Source organism: Callionymus lyra, chromosome 3, assembly GCF_982586985.1.
Source record: "Callionymus lyra chromosome 3, fCalLyr1.hap1.1, whole genome shotgun sequence".
In the NCBI taxonomy this organism is placed as follows: domain Eukaryota; kingdom Metazoa; phylum Chordata; class Actinopteri; order Syngnathiformes; family Callionymidae; genus Callionymus; species Callionymus lyra.
The window spans coordinates 16542197-16563343 of NC_141820.1; the positions used below are offsets into that span (position 1 = coordinate 16542197).

Sequence of the window (21147 nt, forward strand, 5' to 3'; positions counted from 1 at the left end):
CCTTGTTAGATCTATTTTTCTCACTGTCACGTTATGTTATTTATTAGCCTTATTTTCTCTAAACGACAAATTAACTATTAGATTTTAATTAAAAGGAGCATTTCAATACAAAAAACACACTTCAAAATGAAAAACTTCAAATCTAAGATCTTTTTTTTCCATTTTCCACTACAACTGATTAGTAACTCTGTCTCTGCTGGCGTCCAAACGGGAGCGGAGATCACTTGGTCCTCGCACGGCTGCCGTGACGCGTCTAATCTCCTTAAATCTTTGATGCTAGAGAGTAAATAGGTTTCGACATCCAACGGTGGAAACACTCGCTAAGATCACCTGAAGGAAACCAGTCACTACATTTAAATGAAAAACATTGTAAATGAAATTTCACTCTGTTCATAACAAGTTTTATTTTTTCTTTAAAAAAAAAAAAAGAAGAAATGTCAAAATATGTATTACATGGTTTTACATATACTGTATGTTCTACAACACTGACTAAACGAAAAGCTTCCACACTTTGAACACTTCAAAAGTGACCTTCATAAAAACAAAACATTCAACTTCCCTTCAGCACCATTTAAAAACATGGTGTAAATAAAACATGTTGTAAAAATCTTGTTCTATACATTCATTAGAGGTTCATAGTCAATAAAAAGGCATTAAAGTTCATGTAACATTTCAAATGATCAATATAGTGAGTCACAGTTAAAAGTCATATAAGGATTTGGTTAAAATATAAAATACACACGTAAATGCTCGGCTTATACATTTAGAAAACAATGTAACAGTTTTTTGGGGAATATTGGTTCATATTCGTAGTCAAACTAATGTCATTCCTTCACATAACCTTTCCCTCTAATACACATAAGTGTCTTACTCTGGCCCGATGGATGGTTGAATCCAAACCAACATAGTGTGTTTAAGATAAGATAAGGAACAATAGAAAAATTATATTTGAGTAACTATAAGTCACATGTATCATGATAAATCATCCAGTCTCTTTTTACCACTTATTCCCTTATTAGGGACGTGGGGGGGGCTGGAGTCTATCCCAGCTTCTTTGGGCGAAAGGCAGGGACACCCTGGACAGAATGCCAGTCCATCACATTACACACAAAGACGCACAACAATTTCCCCAAGTTCTCAACTTCGATTTCTGTATGTTTTTGGACTGTCGGAGGAAACAGTAGTGCCATCAAATCTCTCATTGGAAAAAGTCCATCTTGTTTCAAAGGTTGATATTTAACCTGGACTTGGGCAGGAAGGTCAGGGATCATCCTGAGTCCGAGGTGGCGACGATGTCTCTGGCGCTGCTCCTCCGGCCTCTGCTCAGGTGTCTGTAGACGGAGTCGAACACCGAGGCCGTGGTGCGAGCGAACAGGCTGGTCCACTCCACCGCCGTCACGATCCACTGCACGCCGCGGCCGACGAAGGCGGCGAACACCGTGGTGTAGTGGGCGAGGAGCAGCAGGTTCCTGCCCAGCTGCCGGCCGTGGTTGATGATGAGCGCCACCCTTTGGTCTCGTGACGCCATTGTTTACCGTCTTGTGTTTACTCGAGGATCCGCCCAGCCGGAGCTATAGAGCTACAACTCCGGTTACGCTCTGGATGAAGGATGTCTCGTGTTCCGTACTCATTTTCTGACATCCATGTCTCTATGAGAAGAAAAACAAAATAACAATACTATTATTATGGAAGTATATTAGTGACAAGAATATTGAATGTTTGAATTCAACATTTCACACGTTAAAACTTTTTAATTTAAAGTTTTTTTACGCATTTAATATATATAATTTTATATTAAATCAAAAATGTATTTATTGAAACAATTTGTTTTGGGTAGTTTTAATTGGAAAAAAACAAAACAATTTTCTTTTTTAAATGTAGTTTGGAATTCTAATTTAAATAATTAAAAAATAAAGGTAATATATTAAAAATGTTCTAATTCGTAGCCTTTTTAATCCAATATAACAACGATGGTATAATAGTGTCACCAGACAATACCAACAGAATACGGAGCTACTTGATCAAACCTTCAGCCAATCATGCGACAAGCAGATGATCACGTGATGCAAGTAGTATTGTCAGTATTGGAATAAAAAGTATACTGTATGTAATATAGTTTTTCATTTTTCAAATGTTATAATATTAAATTCAAGTGGTAAAAAAAACTGTCAATACATACATTGTTGAATTCAACAATGTAAAAAAACATTTAATATTCTGATGAAACTGTATATAATTCTGTATACAATAAGATAACTTTATTTTTAAAATGTGCGTTTAAAAAACTTACTGGTTGTTTTTTTTTATTATTATTATTATTCAATACAAAAAAAACAGTTGCTTCATCAAAAAAGAAAGATATACATTAATAAATGTATAATATTTTTTAAATATTGAAAATGAGTTTTAGATTGAATAGTAAATAAATAAATCTACTTGGATCGACTGTTTATAATTATTTCTTCTTCGTAAACTTACCCAACAGATCAACGTCAAGGGCTCATTTCGCGTTTGCCAAGTTGCAGACGGTCCCTCCCACCTCGTCCAATCAGCGCCGAGGAACTTTTGTTTCCGGGAATGTTTGGTGATGTGGCTCTTGCTCTGAAATCCTTCCGAGGAAATATATCCGCTAAAATTCCGAAATATTTACCTGGCGGAGCCGCAGCACAGGTGAGTCGAGACGTTTCCTTCTTCAAAACACACGGAAAAGCCCCATTTACGGTGTATTATTGTCACAGAATAGCATCTTTTTTCAAGGCTCCTTCAGCGTCTGTTAGCTCCGTCGCTCACTCGCGTATTCACAGAAAGTACAGGCGGAGTAAACGACGTCTGTTCTCGGTTACACATCGTCAGACACCCCGCTGTTTTACTGTGACGTATATCCAATGCACGTCGGTACCATGGCTGTCCGTCTGTGGGAAAAGTTTTCGGTCTGTATTCGCATTAGCTTGCTATAATCTTTGCTGTGCACTGAGAGTCACGCATGCGCACCGCAATGTTTGGTTAGTTCGGTTCCACTCGGCTCTGTTCGGGTCAACTCGCAGTCCTACCCTCTGCTGAATTATTGATCCCTTTATTACTAGACTGGTGTTATTGAAGACTTTCCCAGCTAATCTGAGTACTGGCGATTATTTTTATTTTTATTTAAGCGTAACATTTGCATTATACACTAGTAATAACGAGTTAAGACTTGTGTCCTTACAATAAACTAATGTAAGAACCATCTCAGTTATGTTATAAGCAGTAATACATGTATTATTCACATTAACATTGAGAGGTTAAGAGACTGTTAGGTTAATCTATGAAGGGTGTGTCTCTAGTGGTGTCACCAGCCTCTTCTTCATCGAAAGTAAGGGTAGCAAAACAATGGTAAACAAATGTTTTATTTACGTTAAGATGTTTATTTATCTTCCAATGACTCAGTTTGCTTACAAACGGATGAGAAATCCGACTGTAGGTATTTCAGGAAACGCATTCACAGAGCAACAGTATGTGTTTTCAGAGTGTTTTGTGTAATTTGATACGTTTGTATACATGCTGTGAAGATCAGGGCAAAAACAAAAAAAACACTAGCTTTTTTTTCTTATAAATCGTTATTAATAATGTGCTCAAAAACCTTTACAAAACTGCAACCAAATAAAGCTGTTTTTTCAATGAAATGATGCAGCTTACTCATCTTGAACACTGAATAATGCATTGTATATTATTATTTCCGCATAAAACACTAGCAGAGGACACACACACACACACACACACACAGGCACACACACACACACAGAGACACAGGCACACAGGCACACAGGCACAGAGACACAGACTGCATATACTGAACATAAATAGAGAGAGGACAAAAATGAAAGATTATATTTTCAACAAGGAACTGCTACGGTGGTCGTGGAAATTCACATATGCAGATGCGAGCACCCGATTAGTCTACCGAGTTTCTAAAGTAAAATTTCCTCCATTATCTTTTTTTCCTCTCTTTTCTTCATCGTGTGGTTCCGAATCTGAACTGCAATTGTTTACGCGTCAAAACCTGGATGTGCAAGGGTTGTTCCAGCCAGGGTGTCAGGTTGCTCGTTCAAAGTAAAATACGTTAACTCTGTTAAATAGTTGTTATTAGATGATCATAGACTCATTAATCTAATGGATTCATGCCTTAACGTCGACAGCCCTTATAATATGTGTTTTTAAATGTTTGCAGTGTCGCCTCCATGTTGAGCCGCCTGGCCAACGTCCTCCAGGAGCTGTCCGGAGAAGAAGGCCAAGATGGAGACTCGCAGGTAAGAACCCTTGAAGGATCTCTGTATGTCCATAAAGCATTGACTTTGATCTCGATTGCAGGGAGTGTTGGTGCCTCAGCTGGCTGAAGGGGGCGACCAGAGTGCAGCACTCTCCGAGGCTCCCGAGGATGCCGAGGAGAGGCTGGCTCATCTGGAGCAGCTGGTGGTCCGATTGAAGGAGATGATTCGGGACAAGGAATCCGACTTGGTTCAAAAGAACACAGAGTTGGCCGATAAAGATGTTCTGTTGAAGGTGCCTGAATCTGAATTATGTTTGTCGTTTGTTTTATTTTGTATAAAGTTTCAGAGTTTTAGTCGCCACCTTTTGTTTCATCCCCAGAGTGAAAAAGAAGCTGCTGATGCTCGCTTCACTAAACTCAAGCTGCAGGCCAAAGCCAAGATGGCTGCTCTCAACAAACAGATCAGTGAATTAAAAGGACAGGAAGGATCAATGGTTGGTGCAAATATAGTTGATTTCCCTTCTGTTGTCTTGTCACTCCTGTCAATTATGACTTAAAAATACCTTGTTTTTAGTCACAGAGTCCTGACAGCTCGTTTTCAAAGCCCTCCTCTGAAGATGAGCTGCTGGAGCTCCAGAAGAGACTGAGTGAGGAGGAGGCCCAGAGCAGAGAGCTGAGAGGAAGACTGGAGGCGACTGAACTCCTACTCCAGGACAGAGAGGCCGCCCACGCTGAGCAGGTGACATCTTCAGATTCTAGGTTTTCTTATCCTTGTTTCAAAGCCTTTCGTTAAATATGCGTATGTGCTCGACAGGTGAGGTTGCTTCAGGCTGTGGTCTGTGAGAAGGATGTGCGTTTCCAGGAACAGATCCAGAAACACGAAGAAGAGTTGCTCAAAGTCACAAATGCATCATCAGATACCAGTGACCTGCAGCAGGTGAGAATTTAGATTGTCATTCAGGGATCAAAACTCATGTGACTGATTGAAATGCCTAAACATTTTTTTCTTTTCAACATTTCTGGAACTCCTGTGTTGTTCTCAGTATTATCTTGATCTTTAAAGTATGTACTTTTTTGAGTATTGTTTTGATTGTTTAAGCGCTTTGTGACCCTGGTCTCGAAAAGCGCTATATAAATAAATATTACTTACTTACTTACTTACTTATCGTTTGTTTTTTCCTCCCAGTCACTTCTTTTAGCTCAACGCAGATGTGAGGAGCTGGAAGAGGCGTTTAACTCTCGCTCTCAAGTTCTTGAGATGCTGCAGGAGGAGGTCAGCAGTGCTGACCAGCAAAAGCAGGTAAAGACCTAAGAAAGAAAAGGGAAATCCTGCATGACACTGCAGGTTCCCCCTAAATCACCCCACACCATTAATTTACATGAGCAGTGTAATGAACCTGGAAATTACTTTATTTTAGTGAGAAGACTTGACTTATGTTTTTGAGTGTCAATCATACCCTAAATGGATGTCAAACATCAATGATACATACATTTTTAGCCCTCTTGGTCATGAGCCGAAACCTTTTCATATTCACCTGTAACTGGAAAAATAAGTTATCTTTTAATTCCCATTATTTTGTTTCCCTTTACCTCAGTTTTTGCTCTTATTGGTCTCTTACAATAATAATCGTCCTTCTTTTTAATCTTAAACAAATCTCTTTGTATTTCATCCTATCAAAATGAACATTTAGGTCCTTTAATTTTGAGCCAATCATTTGCCCCCCTGGTACATATTTCAGTCCTACCACACCAGTTAAAATTTCGCGCATCAAATTCCAGAAAAAGTCTCTTATAAAATATTTAGGAGTCAAAGTTTGTTATTTTAAGATTTCTTAAATAGTTCAAATCTGGCATCTCATTCAGCTAATAATGAATGAGGTATTTTCATGTTATTAAGTTGAATCGATACATTAAATCATAAAATTATTTTTGTACCAAGGAACATGACATCTTCTGGTTTCGTTTGAAGGCATAGACATTTTAACGTTGGATCATTAATAAGGTCTCGTCACATGTGTATCTTGAACGCCTCATATAATTTATAGAAACATACGTGCAGGCAGGTTTCATGCACTTCAAATAACGGTTTTGTTTTGTTTTCGTCTAAAAGCTGAAGAAGGGTTTTTGGGTTAAGCTCATGAATACTCGACCATCATAATTCATGCTTCTCCTCCCTTCTCCCGAGCAGATCCTCACCGCTCAGTTCCGGCAGATGGAGCAGGAGTTGAGCGAAGCGGTCCGCCTGAGGGAGCAGCACAGCCAGCAGTGTGCGGAGCAGGCGAGCAGAGCGGACGCAGAGTTGAACTCGCTCCGCAGCAGCCTGGACTCTCTGCAGAGGGAGAGGGCGGACGAGGTGAAGCAGGAAGCCGAGCTGGCTGCCCTGCGAGAGGCCGCTCTCACGAGCCTGGAGGCTTTGGAAAGGGAGAAGATTGAAGTCGCCAGGTTGGAGGGGGAATTATCTGCGATGAGGGAAGCAGAGCTTGTGGCCTCACAAATGCGCCATGACGCCTCAGAAAGTGACATGTCTGAGATCTCAAGGCTTGAAAAAGAGCTCGCCGCTGTAAAAGAAGCCGAGTCTGCTGCAGAGCACGTCGGCCGTCATGACTTGGAGGAGGCCAAGTCGGTAATTGACGAATTAACGAGGGAGCTGACTTCGCTACGGGAGGGGCAGCTGGAGGCCCGGAACAAGACGGAAGTCATGGGGGAGATCTGGAGACATATGCAAAGCCTTAGAGAAGAGGAACCGTCAGAAGTTCCTGGCGACCTGTCAAACTTCCTTGACTTGATGAAGTCTGTCGAGGCACAAATGAAGCGAATGAAGGATGAGCTCGGCGAGAGTGAAGGCCAAATGAACGAGTACACACAAACTGTGGCATCTCTTCAGGGTGAGAACCATAATAAGATGAGCTCAAAGCGAAGTGTGAGTTTAATAAAAGTTGACTTTGAATTCCTCAGAACGACTAGATCAAGTCACTTCAGAGAAAGAAGACGCGTTTGGTAAAATCCAGCAGCTGGAGCAACAAATTCAAAAGGTAAGTACAAGTCAATGTGGAATATTGTCAGTTTCTATTTCTGTGTTTTTCAGGTCATATCGATGCATGTCAATGACAGACTGATCAAAACTGACCCCATGCTCAGATCTTAACGGTGTCAGACAAGTCCAGCTGGGTCATAGACTGACCTGGCGTGGAGCAACAGGCTCTCTAATCCACTTTAAACTGATCCACTCTGACTCGGCTCTCAGAATGTCCTTCATTCCTCTCTGCAGCCAAACACAACCTGTCATAACAACATTAAAAGAATCCAGCTCTGGAGCCAAAATCAAAATGACCCCCAAGATTTCATTGTCAACTTGAATGGAAAATGATATATTTATTAAATGTTGCACTGGAATGATAATACATTTGCATAATTGTGCTCTTGACTACTCGGTTGTAAATATGTTTGTTGAATGTTTTATTATTCCCCTGCAGATCAGCGAAAAAGAAGTGTCCGAGCATCCTTCCGACGATTCTCCCAAGCCTGAAGAAGGTATACATATTTTGTATTTATGTTTATTTATTTTATTAGCAAATATCTTGCCAATTATAAGGAAATAATTGCATGAAATTAACATTTATGACTTCTTCTTATTAGTAACTGAAAATATTCACCCACTCAATTAATAATTATCATTTAGAAAAACGACTGTAAAATGACAAAAAAAGAAAACGTTTTTGAAACTGAAAATTACGAACTTCAAAAACGCACCTTTTAGATTTATTAATACGTCAGAAAGTGACACTGTTTACTGTTAAGATAGATATTGTATAGATTATTATATCAACATGTGTCAGCGCTGTCTTAATGTTTAGACATGAGAGGATTACTGACTTTATCTACTTACGCCGCATTCAAATTCTACCATGTAGTTTAGCGCCACCTGCTGTTAATAGGTGTAATTAGCAGAAACTGTTTATAGTCTTTTTCCTTAAATTATATTTGATGATGCAATATTTCTTGGGGGGGAAAAACTTATCATGCAAGGTGCACCAAACGATTGAGATTCAAATTATAAAAATAATAATAAGCATGAATAAATAATCTACTCAGACTTAAACAGTGTTTACAGTGCAAAACATACTACTCCGTCTGTGATCCAGCAAAAATAGAGCCCTGACTTTTCATTGATCAAACACCTTCATGTTGACTAAAATATATATTTGCTGCAATCCTGTCAAGTGTGTACTTTAATGTGGTTATATATCTGAGAAAGTATTGTTTATTTTTTATTTTTTTATTTTTTTAAATGTTTGTCTTCTGCAGAACAAGTATTTGCGATGGAGCCAAAAGAATTGGAAGAAGGCGAAGAGACAGATGCCACACAAGAATCGTTCATAATGAATGAAGAGCAGACTCCCATCGAGGTTGACGTTGAACACGGTCCGAGTGAACACGACGAAACAACAACCACCAACGAGGCTTCCATAAGTTCTCCTGAATGTCTGGAGGATTCTCGAGAAGAGGAAACGACATTGGTTGCTGAGGAAAACCTGTCGATCACCCTGGACAGTGAAAGCAGCCCAGAATTGATCGGGCACCAGTCGGACTCGCCCGAGGAGTCCAAAGCGACGTCCTCCGATGAGATGGTTGTGAGCACAGACTCCGAGGTGGCTCACAGCAGCTGGACCATCCTGGAAGCTGTCAATCAGGACAGCAGCCAGGAGTGGCCGTCGATGATGCAGGACTTCGGCCAGCTGCAGTCGTCGTGGGAGGCGACGAGCATAGATCAGGAAACGTCCGGCGTTCAGGTCCAGTCTTCCTCTGTGGTCATCAGAGAGACTGTTCACGTTCAACTCACTCAACAGAGGGATGCCCTCGAGCCCTCGGGCCAGGCCTTTGCTCAACTCCTAGCCGAAGAGCTACAGAAGAGATATAGTCAACTGTTGGCTGAGTTGCAGGAGCTCAGAGAAGCATCGGCAGAGTCCCAGCAGAAGATTAAGGTCCTCTCCGAAGAAACAGCCACTCTTACTTCTGAGAAAGAAGAAGTTACAACTCGAGCGAACACTCATGCCGAGGAGCTGGAGTCGGCCAGAGAGGCCATCGAGCAACTCTCTCAACAAAGCGGCTCTTTGGCCGAGAAGCATCGTGTTGAAATGCAGCTTCTGGAAGAGCAAATAGAGATTTTGAGCAGCGAAAAGGAAGCGAAAGAACAACGGCTTCATCATCTTAAGACCGAGTTGGACGCAGCTCAACAATCTATCGCCGAGCATGAGAGTCATGCACGGTTGCTCGGCGTTCAGCTGGAGGACCGTGAGATCCTCTCCTCAGAACTGGAGAAGAAGCTCCAGGAGTTGGAAAGAAACATGCTGGGACTCTCCCAGACGTCAGAACTCAACGACGAGACTCTGTCAAAGAAGGACGCTGACATCTGTGAACTGGAGCAGTGTCTGAGCCGGAAGGAGGAGGAGATCTCCGAGCTGAACGACAGCATGTCTGCCAAACTGCTTCAGGCGGAGGAAGAAAAGTTTGTCAGCGACAGCGAAGTCAAAAAGCTCAAAGAACAGATCGTGGCACTAGAGATACAGAAAGTCGGTGCGGAAGAAACGCCAGCAGCCGATGAACTCGTGAGTCTGAGGAAGGCAAAGGAAGAGCTGGAAGGGCAAGTCATGAACACGAAGAAGAGGCTGCAGGCCGCGCTTGTACAACGCAAAGAGCTTTTGAAAAAGGTGGCAGACTATGAAGAAGAAGCAAAGGCTTTCAAAGAAAAGGGTCCAACAGACTCTCCAGTGGAGGAGAGTCAGGTAAAAGAGATGGAGACTAGGCTTGAGGAATTGGAGAAAACTTTAAAGTTAAAAGAGCAGGAAGTTGATGATCTCCGGCTGAAAGTTAGCGAAAAAGAAAAAGTGATCTCAGAGACACTTGAAATAAATAGAACGCTTAGCGAAGATACCAAGGACACAGTTTCTTCCGAAATCAGTTTGCTAAAAAATCAAGTTGCTTCTTTAGAAGCTGAATGCGAAACCCTTCAGAAGAGGGTCGGCGAGGCCCAAGAGTCTCGTAAAGAAACCATCCGTAAAGCCAAAGAGAAAGACAGACACCACCGCGAACAACTGAAGCAGCAGAAGGAAGACTACAGCGAGCTGATGCAGCGTTTTACGGCTCAGACGGGCAAACTACAGGAAATGGAGGATAACATGAATTCAAAGAGCGAAGAACCGCTGGAGGTCAAGCTGCTGGAGAAACCCGAAGTCCAGGAAGATTGGGTTGACTTTGAAGCTTCTGAAGCGGAATCCTCACAACCACCGACCTCTGATCCAATTCCGCCACGAAGTGATGAGCCGGAGCCTTCGTCAGTAGACATAGAGGAGTCTGTCAAGGTCCTGAAAGAGGAGGTGAACGCTCTGCAGCTGTTGAACACAGAGCTGGAGAATAAGCTGCAGGAATCTCAGAGCAGCTTGTCGTCAAAGGAGAGTGAGTTGACGGAACTTCACCAAGAGCTGAACGCCCTGAGAGAAAACGAAACGCAGATTGAATCACTTTCGGGCGAAATCGACGATCTCAAAGAGAAGTGTCGTCAGGCAGAATTGTACACGGAATCCTTGAAAGCTGACATAAAAGCTAGCAGTGAAGAAGCTTCATCAGAATCTACCGCCATCATCGTAGCACTTCAGGCCGAAGTTACCGACATCAAGCAGTTTATGGACGATAAGAACCAGGAGATCGTGGAGCTGAGTCAGCAGCTCAATGAGCAGAACACTCTCATCAACTCTATGCAAGACGCTGTGTCAAATAAGGATGAGCTTATAGCTGCGCTAGAGACGGAGCTCATTGCTGAGAAAGAGAGGAGCCAGAAGCTGGAAGTTGAAGTCCCTCTGAAGCAAGAGGAAGAAAGCGACAATGAGCAAAAGCTTCAGCAGCTGCAACGGAAGCTTCAAGCTGCACTCATCTCTCGCAAAGAAGCGATAAAGGAGAACAAAGCTCAAAAGGATAAGCTGGCAATAAGCGAAACAGTCGTCTCCGATCTCAAGCAGAAAATCCAGTCGGCAGAAGACGACCGGGAGAAACTAAGAACAGAAAAGACGCGATTGATAGATGAGGTTGACCGGATGTTGCTGGAAAACCAAAGCCTGGGATCCTCGTGCGAGAGCCTCAAACTGGCCATGGAAGGGATCCTTAACGAAAAGGAGGCGTGTACCAGAGAAGCAGGGTTCGTCAAGGAAGAGGCTGCCAGGATCAGCAAAGAGTGGGGAGAGAAGGTTCAGAACATGAAGGACGAGTACGAGACTCTGCTCAAGTCCTACGAGAACGTGAGCGACGAGGCCGAGCGCGTGAGGCGCGTCCTGGAAGCAGCGAGGCAGGAGCGACAAGACCTCGCGACCAGAGTGAGGACGCACGAGTCTGCCAGACAGGAAGCCGAGAAGCAGGTGGAAGAGGCCCAGAAGGAGGTGGAAACGGTCAAGGACAAGATGAGAAAGTTTGTCAAAGTGAAGCAACAGAAGATTTCAGAGTTGGAAGAAGAGAATGAAAGACTCAGAGAGATGAAAGAAACACCTTTGGTGAAGAAGAAAGTTCCTGATCGGGATGTCGAGAGGCTTCAAGATGAGGTACAAGTCGCTAAGGCGGAGTTAAAGGCCACGGCAGAAGAAAGAAACGAGTTGCGGCAGAAGATTGAGATGTTGACAGAACAACTAGAAGTGGCTGGAAAACAGGATAACGCAGGTCATGAATCCTCAGAGATGGTGGAAGAAGTTATCCATGAGACCATCATGGCGAGGACAGAGACGGTTCAACATCAAGAGCAAACTTTAACTCTACAAGCAGAAGATGTTGCACCAGCTGGTGAGGACCAGAGATTGGACACGACTGAAGCTTCTGAAGTTTTATTGAATGAGAAAATTAAGGATTTCGATACTGAGAAGGAGCTGTGGCAGACTCGAGAGGCTGAACTCCGAGCTGCGTTGGCCTCTCTTGAGCAAGAACTCGAGGAGTGTAAAGAGAAAGTAGCATCTCTGGAAACATGCGTTCAAGAGTGTAAAGACCGAGAGACGAGTCTGATGGAGGAGTTTGCAAAGAAGGAAGAGACTCTGAAGGAGCTTCTGAGAAGCACTGAGACGGAGAAGGACAACTTGGAGGAGAGATTGATGAACCAACTCGCCCACGTCAATGGCAGCATAGCAGGGTATCAGCAGGAGGCAGCAGACAACCGGGAGCAGATCGCCAGACTCCAGCGAGAGGCGGAAGTGTTGGAAAGGAAGAGAGATGAACTGGAAGTGGACACTCTGAGCGAGAGGGAGCGAGCAGACCGGCTGGAGGAGGACGTCAGGCAGGCTCAGAGGCTGAGAGGCGAGGCCGAGGCAGAGACCGGCAAGCAGAGGGAACTGGAGCAGCAGCTGAGGTCCGCTCAGAGGGTCAGAGAGGGCAGCCAGAGCCGGGCACGTCAGCTGGAAGAGCTGCTGCGAGAGAAGCAGATGGAGGTCCGGCAGATGCAGAGAGACTGCATCCAGTACCAGGAGAGAATCAGCGAGCTCGCGAGAGACACCAAGTCTCTACAGCTGGGTCACGGTGAAACTCAAAATCAGCTCGAGCAGGCGCAACTGGAATCCTCAAAGATCCTGGAGAACCTCAAGAGTACCAATGCGGAGTTGTTGAGCTGCAAGACGGAATTAAGCGAGACTCAGAAACAGCTGAGCGACGTTTTGTCTGAGAGAAAGACGTTTGAACAAAGCGTGCAGAAGATGGAGGTGGATATGAAGGCGGAGGCGGAGAAAACGCTGGACTCTGTGAGGTTCAGGCTCGGGGGCGAGCTCAAAGAGATGGAGCTGAGGTTGGAAGAGGTTTTCACTGAAAAGGAGAAAGAGGAGGACGCGAAGCTGGAGGCGAGAGATGTCGCGGCGGCGGCCGAGAGACATGCTCAAGAGATGCAGGCACGCCTGGATGAGTCTCTGGCCAGATTAGCTGCCTTCTCACGATGCATGTCTTCACTCCAAGACGACCGGGACCGAGTTTTGGATGAAACCAAACAGTGGGAGACTCGCTTCAACAATGCTCTGCAGGGGAAGGACACTGAAGTTCGGGAGGCTGAGACGCGAGCTAAGAGCCTGACCGAGCAGCTCCAGAAAGAGTCTGAGCTGAAGGAAGAACTTCAGAACAGTTTAACCAGGTGAGACTTCATACTGTTCAACATTCCAAGTCAATATTTGAATGTGTTGTTTTGTTTCTCCAGGCTGGAGAAAGAAGAGAAAAGTTGGCAGTTAAGACTGGAAGAGGCAGAAGGGAACAATAAAATAAACCAGGCTATCATCGAGGAGGAGAGAGGCAAACTTCAGCAGACGACGACAGACTTGCAGTCGGCTAAAGAAGAAGTCCACGTTCTTAAGAATGAGCTTGAGAGTGTTAATCAGAGATCCAAAGCTCTGGAGGAAGCAGTCGGTCGACTTCAGGCCGCCGTCGACCAGACGAGGAGCGAGCTGAGGGACAGGGAGTCGGAAGAGAGGCGTCTCTGTCTGACCGTGGAGCAGCTGGAGATGGACCTGCGCTCCTCAAAGAACCTGACTGAGCGTCTGCAGACTGAGCTGCATGAGAAGGAGCAGAGGGAAGTGGACTTGCTGGAGGAGAAGGAGCAAGCTGTAACACAGGTAAGCATGAACTAAGCAAAAGAGCCTTCAATCATGAAGACATTTTGTAAAATTAAATAATATATATTAAAAAAAGATTATATAATACTTGAATTACATAATATAAATGTAAAATTATTAATATGAAATATGGTTAGAACATGGAATATGACACAAAATTCTTTGTTTGTTTTGAAAGTATTTTTGCTAACTGATGAACATATCTATTTATACCTATTTAGCAGAATAATTAAATAATTGATGCATTAGTTGGCTGTACCAGGGGTTTTGTTTCTCACAAGAATGTGATATCCATATTGAAGGCAGCGGAGGAGGCACGGAAAGAGATGGAGAGCAGGGCACAAGGAGCCGAGGAGGAGCTGGAGCAGAGAAGAGGAGAACTCCGAGAACTAGAAGATAAACTACGAAAAACGGTGGAGGAGAGCAGAAACCATAAAGCCAGACTCGACTCCTTCACGAACGCGATGGGTTCCCTGCAGGACGACAGAGACAGAGTCCTTAACATGTACAAGGAGCTGGAAGAAAAGCACCTTCAGGTAGGAGAGTGTATTTGCATGAATCTGGCGGTACGATACGTAGATCAGCGATACAATAGACATTATGAACAGATATCTTCGTAGTATTGTGCTCATACTTGACTCTGGTCTCCAATTTACAGACCACATGAAGTCATGACTGCATACATTTATATTGAAAGTTTCAAGATAGAAAGTTTCAGAAACAAAAGTATGTCCAATCATCAGCTTTAAAAGCTGCTGGAGTTGACTGTATCCTCTCATCCCCAGTCATCCCTGGGATCGGGATTTCATTGTTCCTCAAGGAGGATGTTTAATTGCAACAGAAAAATGAACCAAACACTTGATGATTTGATCGAAAATGATTTCTTTATTCGTTTTTGAAAAATAAATCTTTAAATCCCAGTTAATTGTAATTTTTAAATGAAATTATTAAATGTTATACTCTTTTTCTATATAAAAGAAAACTAATAAAAATATGATTTAAAATTCCCACAAAATAAATAATTAAATTAAACCGATACATCAATTTACTCAATGCATTACTATAGAACAATATTGTAAAAAAAAGTCTATCTATATTTTCTTTCACCACTAGCTTCTTTCTTGTGCAATTAAAATGGCGTAAATCCATTTTTCAACCTGGTCTGACGCCTGTGTATTGACAGGTCATGCTGGAAAAGGATGGTCTGATCCAAGAGGCTGCAGGAGAGAACAACAGCTTGAAGGAGGAACTGCGGTCCCTGCTGGTCCAGAGAGACGACCTGTACGCCGAGAAAGGAAAACTCTCCGCTCAGCTTCACGGCTACCGTGAGGAACTGAACCAGGTTCTGAGCATGAAGGACTCTCAACACAAACAGCTTCAAGCCACTCAGAAAGAGAAGATTACTAGTCTGGAAAAAGAGAGGGAGGACCTGGAGAGTCGGTTACAGAGTTTAATGCAGACCAGAGAGATGGAATCAGGAGAGGTTCAGGTAGAAAGAGAGATGTTAAGCAGGACGGAGTCACAACAAGTGGATGCTCCAGGAGCAGAGGTGGAGAAGTTAAGGGAGCAGCTGCAGGCGTCGAGGGAGCAGGCTGCTGCTCTGGAGGCCACTCTTCAAGCCGAGCGCAGCGAGCAGGAGGGCAACAGCAAGGAGCTCTCTGAGCTGCGCTGGGAAGGAGGCGTGAATCGGACGGAGTCGGAGACGGCCCAGGAGAGGGTGGCGGAGCTGGCCAGGGACCTGCTGGCCGTGGAGCAGAGGCTGCTGGAGGAGAAAGAGTTGTCGTCGAGGCTGCAAGCAGAGAATCAGTCGTTCGGTAAAGCCATGGCCTCCCTGCAGGACAGCAGGGACCATGCAGAACACAGCGCCAAGGAACTCGGTCGGAAACTAGAGGAGATGAGCAAGGCGGCGGGGAACCAGGCACCCAGCAGCCCCGCAGGAGCCACGGGAGAGGTGTGGGGTCTGAAGAACGCACTGCAGGCGTTACAGAACGACAGAGAGAGACTGGTGAGCTGCTGTCTTTTATACACTCAAAAAAACATCTGGCATCAAATATCAATTTGACGGATGGAAGAAAATGCGGAAAATTAGACAAATTAATGGTCTGTCTTGAGGGAATTTGTGTGAAATTAATTAATAATTTTTTGTTACTTCCTTAATTGAACGTTAACTGCTAAAGAAACAACAGTTATATTAGAGATTATGCAATAATTCAAATCACTAGCACATATTTTGGAGTTGCCCAATAATAACACACTTCTGGAATAATATACACAGGTGTTTAGATATAAAATCCTCATGTTCGGGTTGTACCATGTATCGTGGATCAACATTTCACCATCCATCCATCCACTTATTCCCTTATGGGGGGTCATGAGGGGCTGGAGCATATCACACACAAAGATATACAACCAATCGCACACATACAGACACACACACACACACATACCTATGGACAATTTCCCCAAGTTCCCAATAAAACCTTGTATGTTTTTGGACGGTGGGAGGAAATTGGAGTGCCTGGAGTAAACCCACACAACAAAACTCCACCTAGAAAGGTCACAACTTACAAACAAGTCGAAGAGTACAACTTTTCCTACCACTTTTAATGAAGAATTGTACAAGTGATTGGTTTGGTGTTGATGTGGTTATCATACATTTCATATGTTTGTGTTCACGTTGTTTAGCTGGAGCAGCTCCAAACGCAGACTAATCAACTCAAGGGTCAGAGGTCAGAGTTGGCACGACTGGGCGCAGGAGAGCTGATCCAAGTCAGCCAGCAGCTGATGGAGGAGAAGAATATGAAGAAGGAGATGCTGCACACTATTACACAGCTGGAGAACATTGTGGAGGACAACAAGCAGCAGGTGGAGACACTCAGGTCAGTCTGCCGAATTCTATAGTACTTATGATAAGTCTGCATTAAAAAGAATATTTGTTCTTAATTTTGAAGTATTTTATTCTACTCACTTGTGGGCCTGCTCTGTTGACACATTATTTATAGCATTACAGTATATCCTTTATAACTTATATATTCATTAAACTGCTTGAGATTAATGAATATTCTAAGGTGTATTATTGATTGTATTACTAGTATTGTTATACCATTATGTTTTTATCAATGATGCACTTAAAAAACAACTCACGTTGGCCACTAATCGCTGTCCAAAAGTGAATAAAACAAAGAAAGAAAAATGATCTGCTTTCATGAACAAAAGCCAAAGAACAAAAGCATTATTATTATTGTTTATATTTTGTTAAGTCTCACTGGGGCTCAGTAGCAAAGGTTGTTTTGTATGACAAGTACAACGCTACAAAGTGACTCTATATAGTGGCTAAACTAAAGAACTTCATGAAGTATGAGCTATGAATTCACAAAATGCTGATAAAAAGGATTGTCTAATTGTTAGACTGGAGCGCATTGACTGGATGGCGCAGGCCGAGCAGCTGAAGCAGCAGACCCTCACCACACTCACTGAAAGAGACCAACAGCTGCGACAGCTGAGCGCCATGTTGGAAGAGGCTCGTGCACACAAGCCCAAGCTTCAGAAGGATCACTATCACAGAGAGGTATGAGATTATCATCGGGTGAATGTGGAGCTCTTAAGATCAGGTCGGGTGTAACATAACGTATTAGTCCCTTCAGGGCACAGAGGAGGTGGACAGCGCCCCCGGAGCCCCTCAAGAGAAAAGCACCCTCCCTGAGAGCTTCACCTACAACGCTGAGATGAGAGAGCTGCAGCAAAGGTTCCACTGACCCTCAAACACAAAATCTTTAAAAGTCCTTATGTGTATTCATGGCTTCTATCCTTCACGCCAGACTGGAGGAGGAGGTTCAGCAGAGGATGCTTGCAGAGGAGCAACTTGTGGCTGCTCAGGATCGACTCCGGCGGTGTGTTTACATTTCATCTCCATTTATAAAATCTTGTTTAACTTGTCGAATCATAACAAAGGGATCTTGAGACACTTTACAGCTTAAATCAACCTTTAGAAAAGGAAAGCAGATCCCAGAAATAAACAACGAGTGAATTACGATGAGCCTGCAGTAGCGGGAAAAAAACCTACTTTTAACAGGCAGAAATCTTGAGCAGAACCAGACTCTGTGTGGACGACACGCTGTGAGAAGACAGACAGAGAGAGACAGGGAGGATGGAGAAAGAGAGGAGAGAGTGTAGAGTAAGGCAGAACTTGCAACCCAAATATTTATGTCTTCGTCATGAATTTACTGTCAGATCATTTTACAAAACATGGTTAATTTTCCACATTTTCTTTTTACGTGAAGCCATATGTCGTGTTCTACCAACAGATAATTTTGAGAGTTAAATGTGTCTGAAAACATGTTTTCCCTTTCATTAAATTATTCTTCCACTCGTGCTTTTATTTTAGGATTTTAAATGGGAAAAAAAATCTTAAAAATTACAAAGATATTATTCGGGCTGGATTTCCCCTCAGCTAACACTTTTTATCATTCAAGAATAATTGACTATTTAAAAGCCAAAATGAGCCATTGCATCAAATCCAACCTTGAGGGTTCAGTACTGTTTGTGACCTTGGCTCCTGCAAGGGTTTGAGTGATTTGCTGAATGTAGTTTCACTTGAGAAGAAAAAGCTGTGGAACAAGAGTAACTAATCACTTTTAACCTTGTTTTTATTATATATTTCACTTTAACCAGCTTTTATTCATATATTTCATTTTAAATACATTTAAACATTTATTCAATTAAAGAGCACATGAATTGCATGCAAGTATATTTAATAGAGATTCAAGTCAGATTCTGGTGGATTCATCCAGAACCAGTGTTTGACTCTTGCGTCCATATGTTCAGTCACAGCCAGGCTCAGAGGCACCAGGACCAAGAAGAAGACGAGGAAACCTCTGAGACGGCCGTGTTCATCGAGCCTCGCGAAGGAGCCGTCACCCGGGTGAGTCCCTCAGATCGCTCCCCTCGAGAGCTCCAAAGATCCAGTCTTACTCAAAACCACGTCTCCTCCGCAGACTCGCAGAGGCGGTCGAGGGATGGCTCGGTCGGTCCGGGCGGCCTTGTGTTCCCGCCAGCGGACCCCTCTGCTGCTGGGCCTGTACCTGCTGACCGTGCACGTGCTGCTGCTGCTCTGCATGGGCGGCTTCCTCTGAGCGGCACATGAAGGGTTTTTTCACACGATAATGCACTTTATCTATCAGCCAAAGTATCTCATTCTTCATGGGAGTGTCAGAAGAAGCACAAAAAAAAGGGATCCAGTCTAGATTTATCGTTACTGCGCGGAAGAAAGATGCTGACTGTGCCTTTCAGTTTCCAACTCTATAGGTTTGTCGTCAGGTCCTCATTCCTTCTCACTCGACCTTCCATCTCCATTCCAGGGCGACCCGGTGATGGTTACACTGACGTATGAACAGCTCGGCAGACTTTCTTCAACCTCTGCTCATTTAAAATGTTTAATAGTTTGTGTTCTTTGCAGCTTTTGCTTCAGGTTTTATTACTTTTAGGATCGATGAGGGTCAAACATTCTCGGATTTTAGCCTTTAAAACTGCTGTTTCACTTGCATTTTATCTTGTTTCAGCTTCTGCTGTGTCATCATTCTGACAACACAACACAGTGTGAGGGTCTTTTAATAGAGCACAGTGCAATTGTGTTGATAAATATTTGTCTAGAAGATGTTACTGTGGTGCGTCCACACACACACGTGTGTGTCGAAGTTTCTCTCCACTGCGATTATGTTGCACAGATTTTACGTTGATTCCTTTTTAAGGTGCAATAGAATCACATTCCACACTGGACAACGTAGTCCTTATGAAAACTAATCCAGTAATAAGGTGATGGATAATTTATTCACCCATAGTTAATCGCACACGCATCTTCGACACTAAATTGATTTTTCGAGTTAAGGGCTGGATGGAGGAGCAACTTTGGTCGAGGAGATCAGGGAACTGAACTTTTGTTTATGACAATAATCGTCTTTTTCTGTGGGAAACACTAATCAGTGGAATCTGGTTGTCGTTACCGTTTGATTGAGGTCACGCTGTGTCCGATCACAAATGTTTTACCAATAAAACTGTTCAGTAACAGCTCATGTATATGTTGATTTGATTTGTGGGAGTTGTGCGTACAAATGTATTCATGTGATTTTTTTTATTTTTTATCAATGAAATCCCTTTTTCCGTGGTGGTGTCAGCAAACGCCGTTTTGTACTAAAGACAGGGTCGCAGGTTTTGAGACCCTGTCAGTAGCTTTAACCTATTTTTGTACTCCCGTTATACACTAAGCGTAACTTCCGGGTCCAAACTCGGTGTTGTCGCACATTGCTTTGTTAACAGAACCATAAATGAAAAACTGCACTAACCTCATATTCTCCCATTTCTTTAAAAGATGAGAGGAATTGTTGAAGATACAATTTGTGGTAGAATTGAAAGCATTGAGACCCTTCTTGACTTGCAGGGGTTCGTTTCTCAAAAATGACGTAGTAGTAAACGTATCGGCTCCGATCTTGTTATTTTCAGTTAAGCTCAGACGGCCTATAATGCTGTTGGAGGCTGGAATGATGTCGAACGTAACGAGCGGATCGTGAAAACGGGCCGGTCAACTCAGCCGCGGATATTTGGAAACCTAAAAGACATTAAAATCTACAGCTTCTACAAAGTCAAACACACCAGAATTTAAAAATCAAAAACATCTAAGACACTTATTGGTGACAAAAACTGGGCATTGAACGTTTCTTTATACATCTATGCATCAGTTATCTCGACAAAATAAGCAACTGAATTTAACTATTTTAAAACTCTTATAAAAGCTGTCATTTCCCGCAAACCCTTGCACTCGAATAAGACATGGGTAGATGAGTAGCTAGCAGTGTGGTGGACAGACCTTTCAAGGTAGTAACAATGGGTTACACGCACAGTACGGATCAAAATAAATTACAAAAATAAGTTTATTATGAGGACATAAAACTAGATCTACCACCATTTGAGCTACACCAGAGGCTTCGTAATCCTGTCTCTGCTAAAAACCAGCCTTGAATTCAATGTTTCCACTGTCTGGCACACAGAAGCTAAATCGGACACATTCTTTTACTGGCTTGCCAAAAGTGAGTGTTTCTTTTCCCGCTGGCGTTTCTGTCTTTCATGGCGCCCTTGATGGCCTGGTCCAGAGCGGTGATGAGAGAGGCTTTCTCCTTCTGTTGCTTCGACAGCAGAGATGTCCGTTCCTTCTGCCACTCCTTCCTTTCGGTGATCAGCTCTTTGTGGGCCCGATCGAGGGCCACGATCAGACCCGCCTTCTCTTTTTCGTGCTTC

At 43.2% G+C, this 21147-nt stretch overlaps 1 protein-coding gene and 1 long non-coding RNA gene across 4 annotated transcripts; one reads left to right on the forward strand and one right to left on the reverse strand.

Moving 5' to 3' along the window:
* Positions 1-418: 418 nt before the first annotated feature.
* Positions 419-2601, reverse strand: LOC148083399 (uncharacterized). Of its 2 annotated transcripts, none has more exons than XR_015710741.1 (2): positions 2479-2601; positions 419-1649 (listed from the first exon to the last, which is right to left on the reverse strand). It is a non-coding gene; the product is annotated as an uncharacterized LOC148083399 (long non-coding RNA). The 2 variants fall into 2 exon arrangements; XR_015710742.1 differs by having other exon boundaries at positions 419-1647; positions 2475-2556.
* Positions 2546-19934, forward strand: golgb1 (golgin B1). 2 transcript variants are annotated; one of them, XM_087786610.1, is made up of 20 exons: positions 2546-2670; positions 4205-4283; positions 4345-4536; positions 4624-4737; positions 4818-4982; positions 5058-5180; positions 5430-5543; positions 6432-7128; positions 7199-7275; positions 7717-7774; positions 8549-13385; positions 13449-13860; positions 14163-14396; positions 15044-15865; positions 16546-16739; positions 17269-17428; positions 17496-17605; positions 17679-17750; positions 18685-18781; positions 18855-19934. In XM_087786610.1, exons 2-20 carry the CDS (start codon positions 4215-4217, stop codon positions 18990-18992), a joined length of 8685 nt encoding a protein of 2894 aa, XP_087642736.1. In that variant the 5' UTR covers positions 2546-2670; positions 4205-4214; the 3' UTR covers positions 18993-19934. The 2 variants fall into 2 exon arrangements, with proteins under 2 accessions (XP_087642736.1, XP_087642737.1); XM_087786611.1 differs by having other exon boundaries at positions 17505-17605.
* Positions 19935-21147: the final 1213 nt, after the last annotated feature.

Coding starts and splice junctions, on each gene's coding strand:
- golgb1 (XM_087786610.1), top strand. CDS start 4,215: ATGTTGAGCCGCCTGGCCAACGTCCTCCAGGAGCTGTCCGGAGAAGAA. Junction 5,181..5,429: donor ATACCAGTGACCTGCAGCAG/GTGAGAATTTAG, acceptor TTTTCCTCCCAG/TCACTTCTTTTAGCTCAACG. Junction 13,386..13,448: donor CTTCAGAACAGTTTAACCAG/GTGAGACTTCAT, acceptor TTGTTTCTCCAG/GCTGGAGAAAGAAGAGAAAA.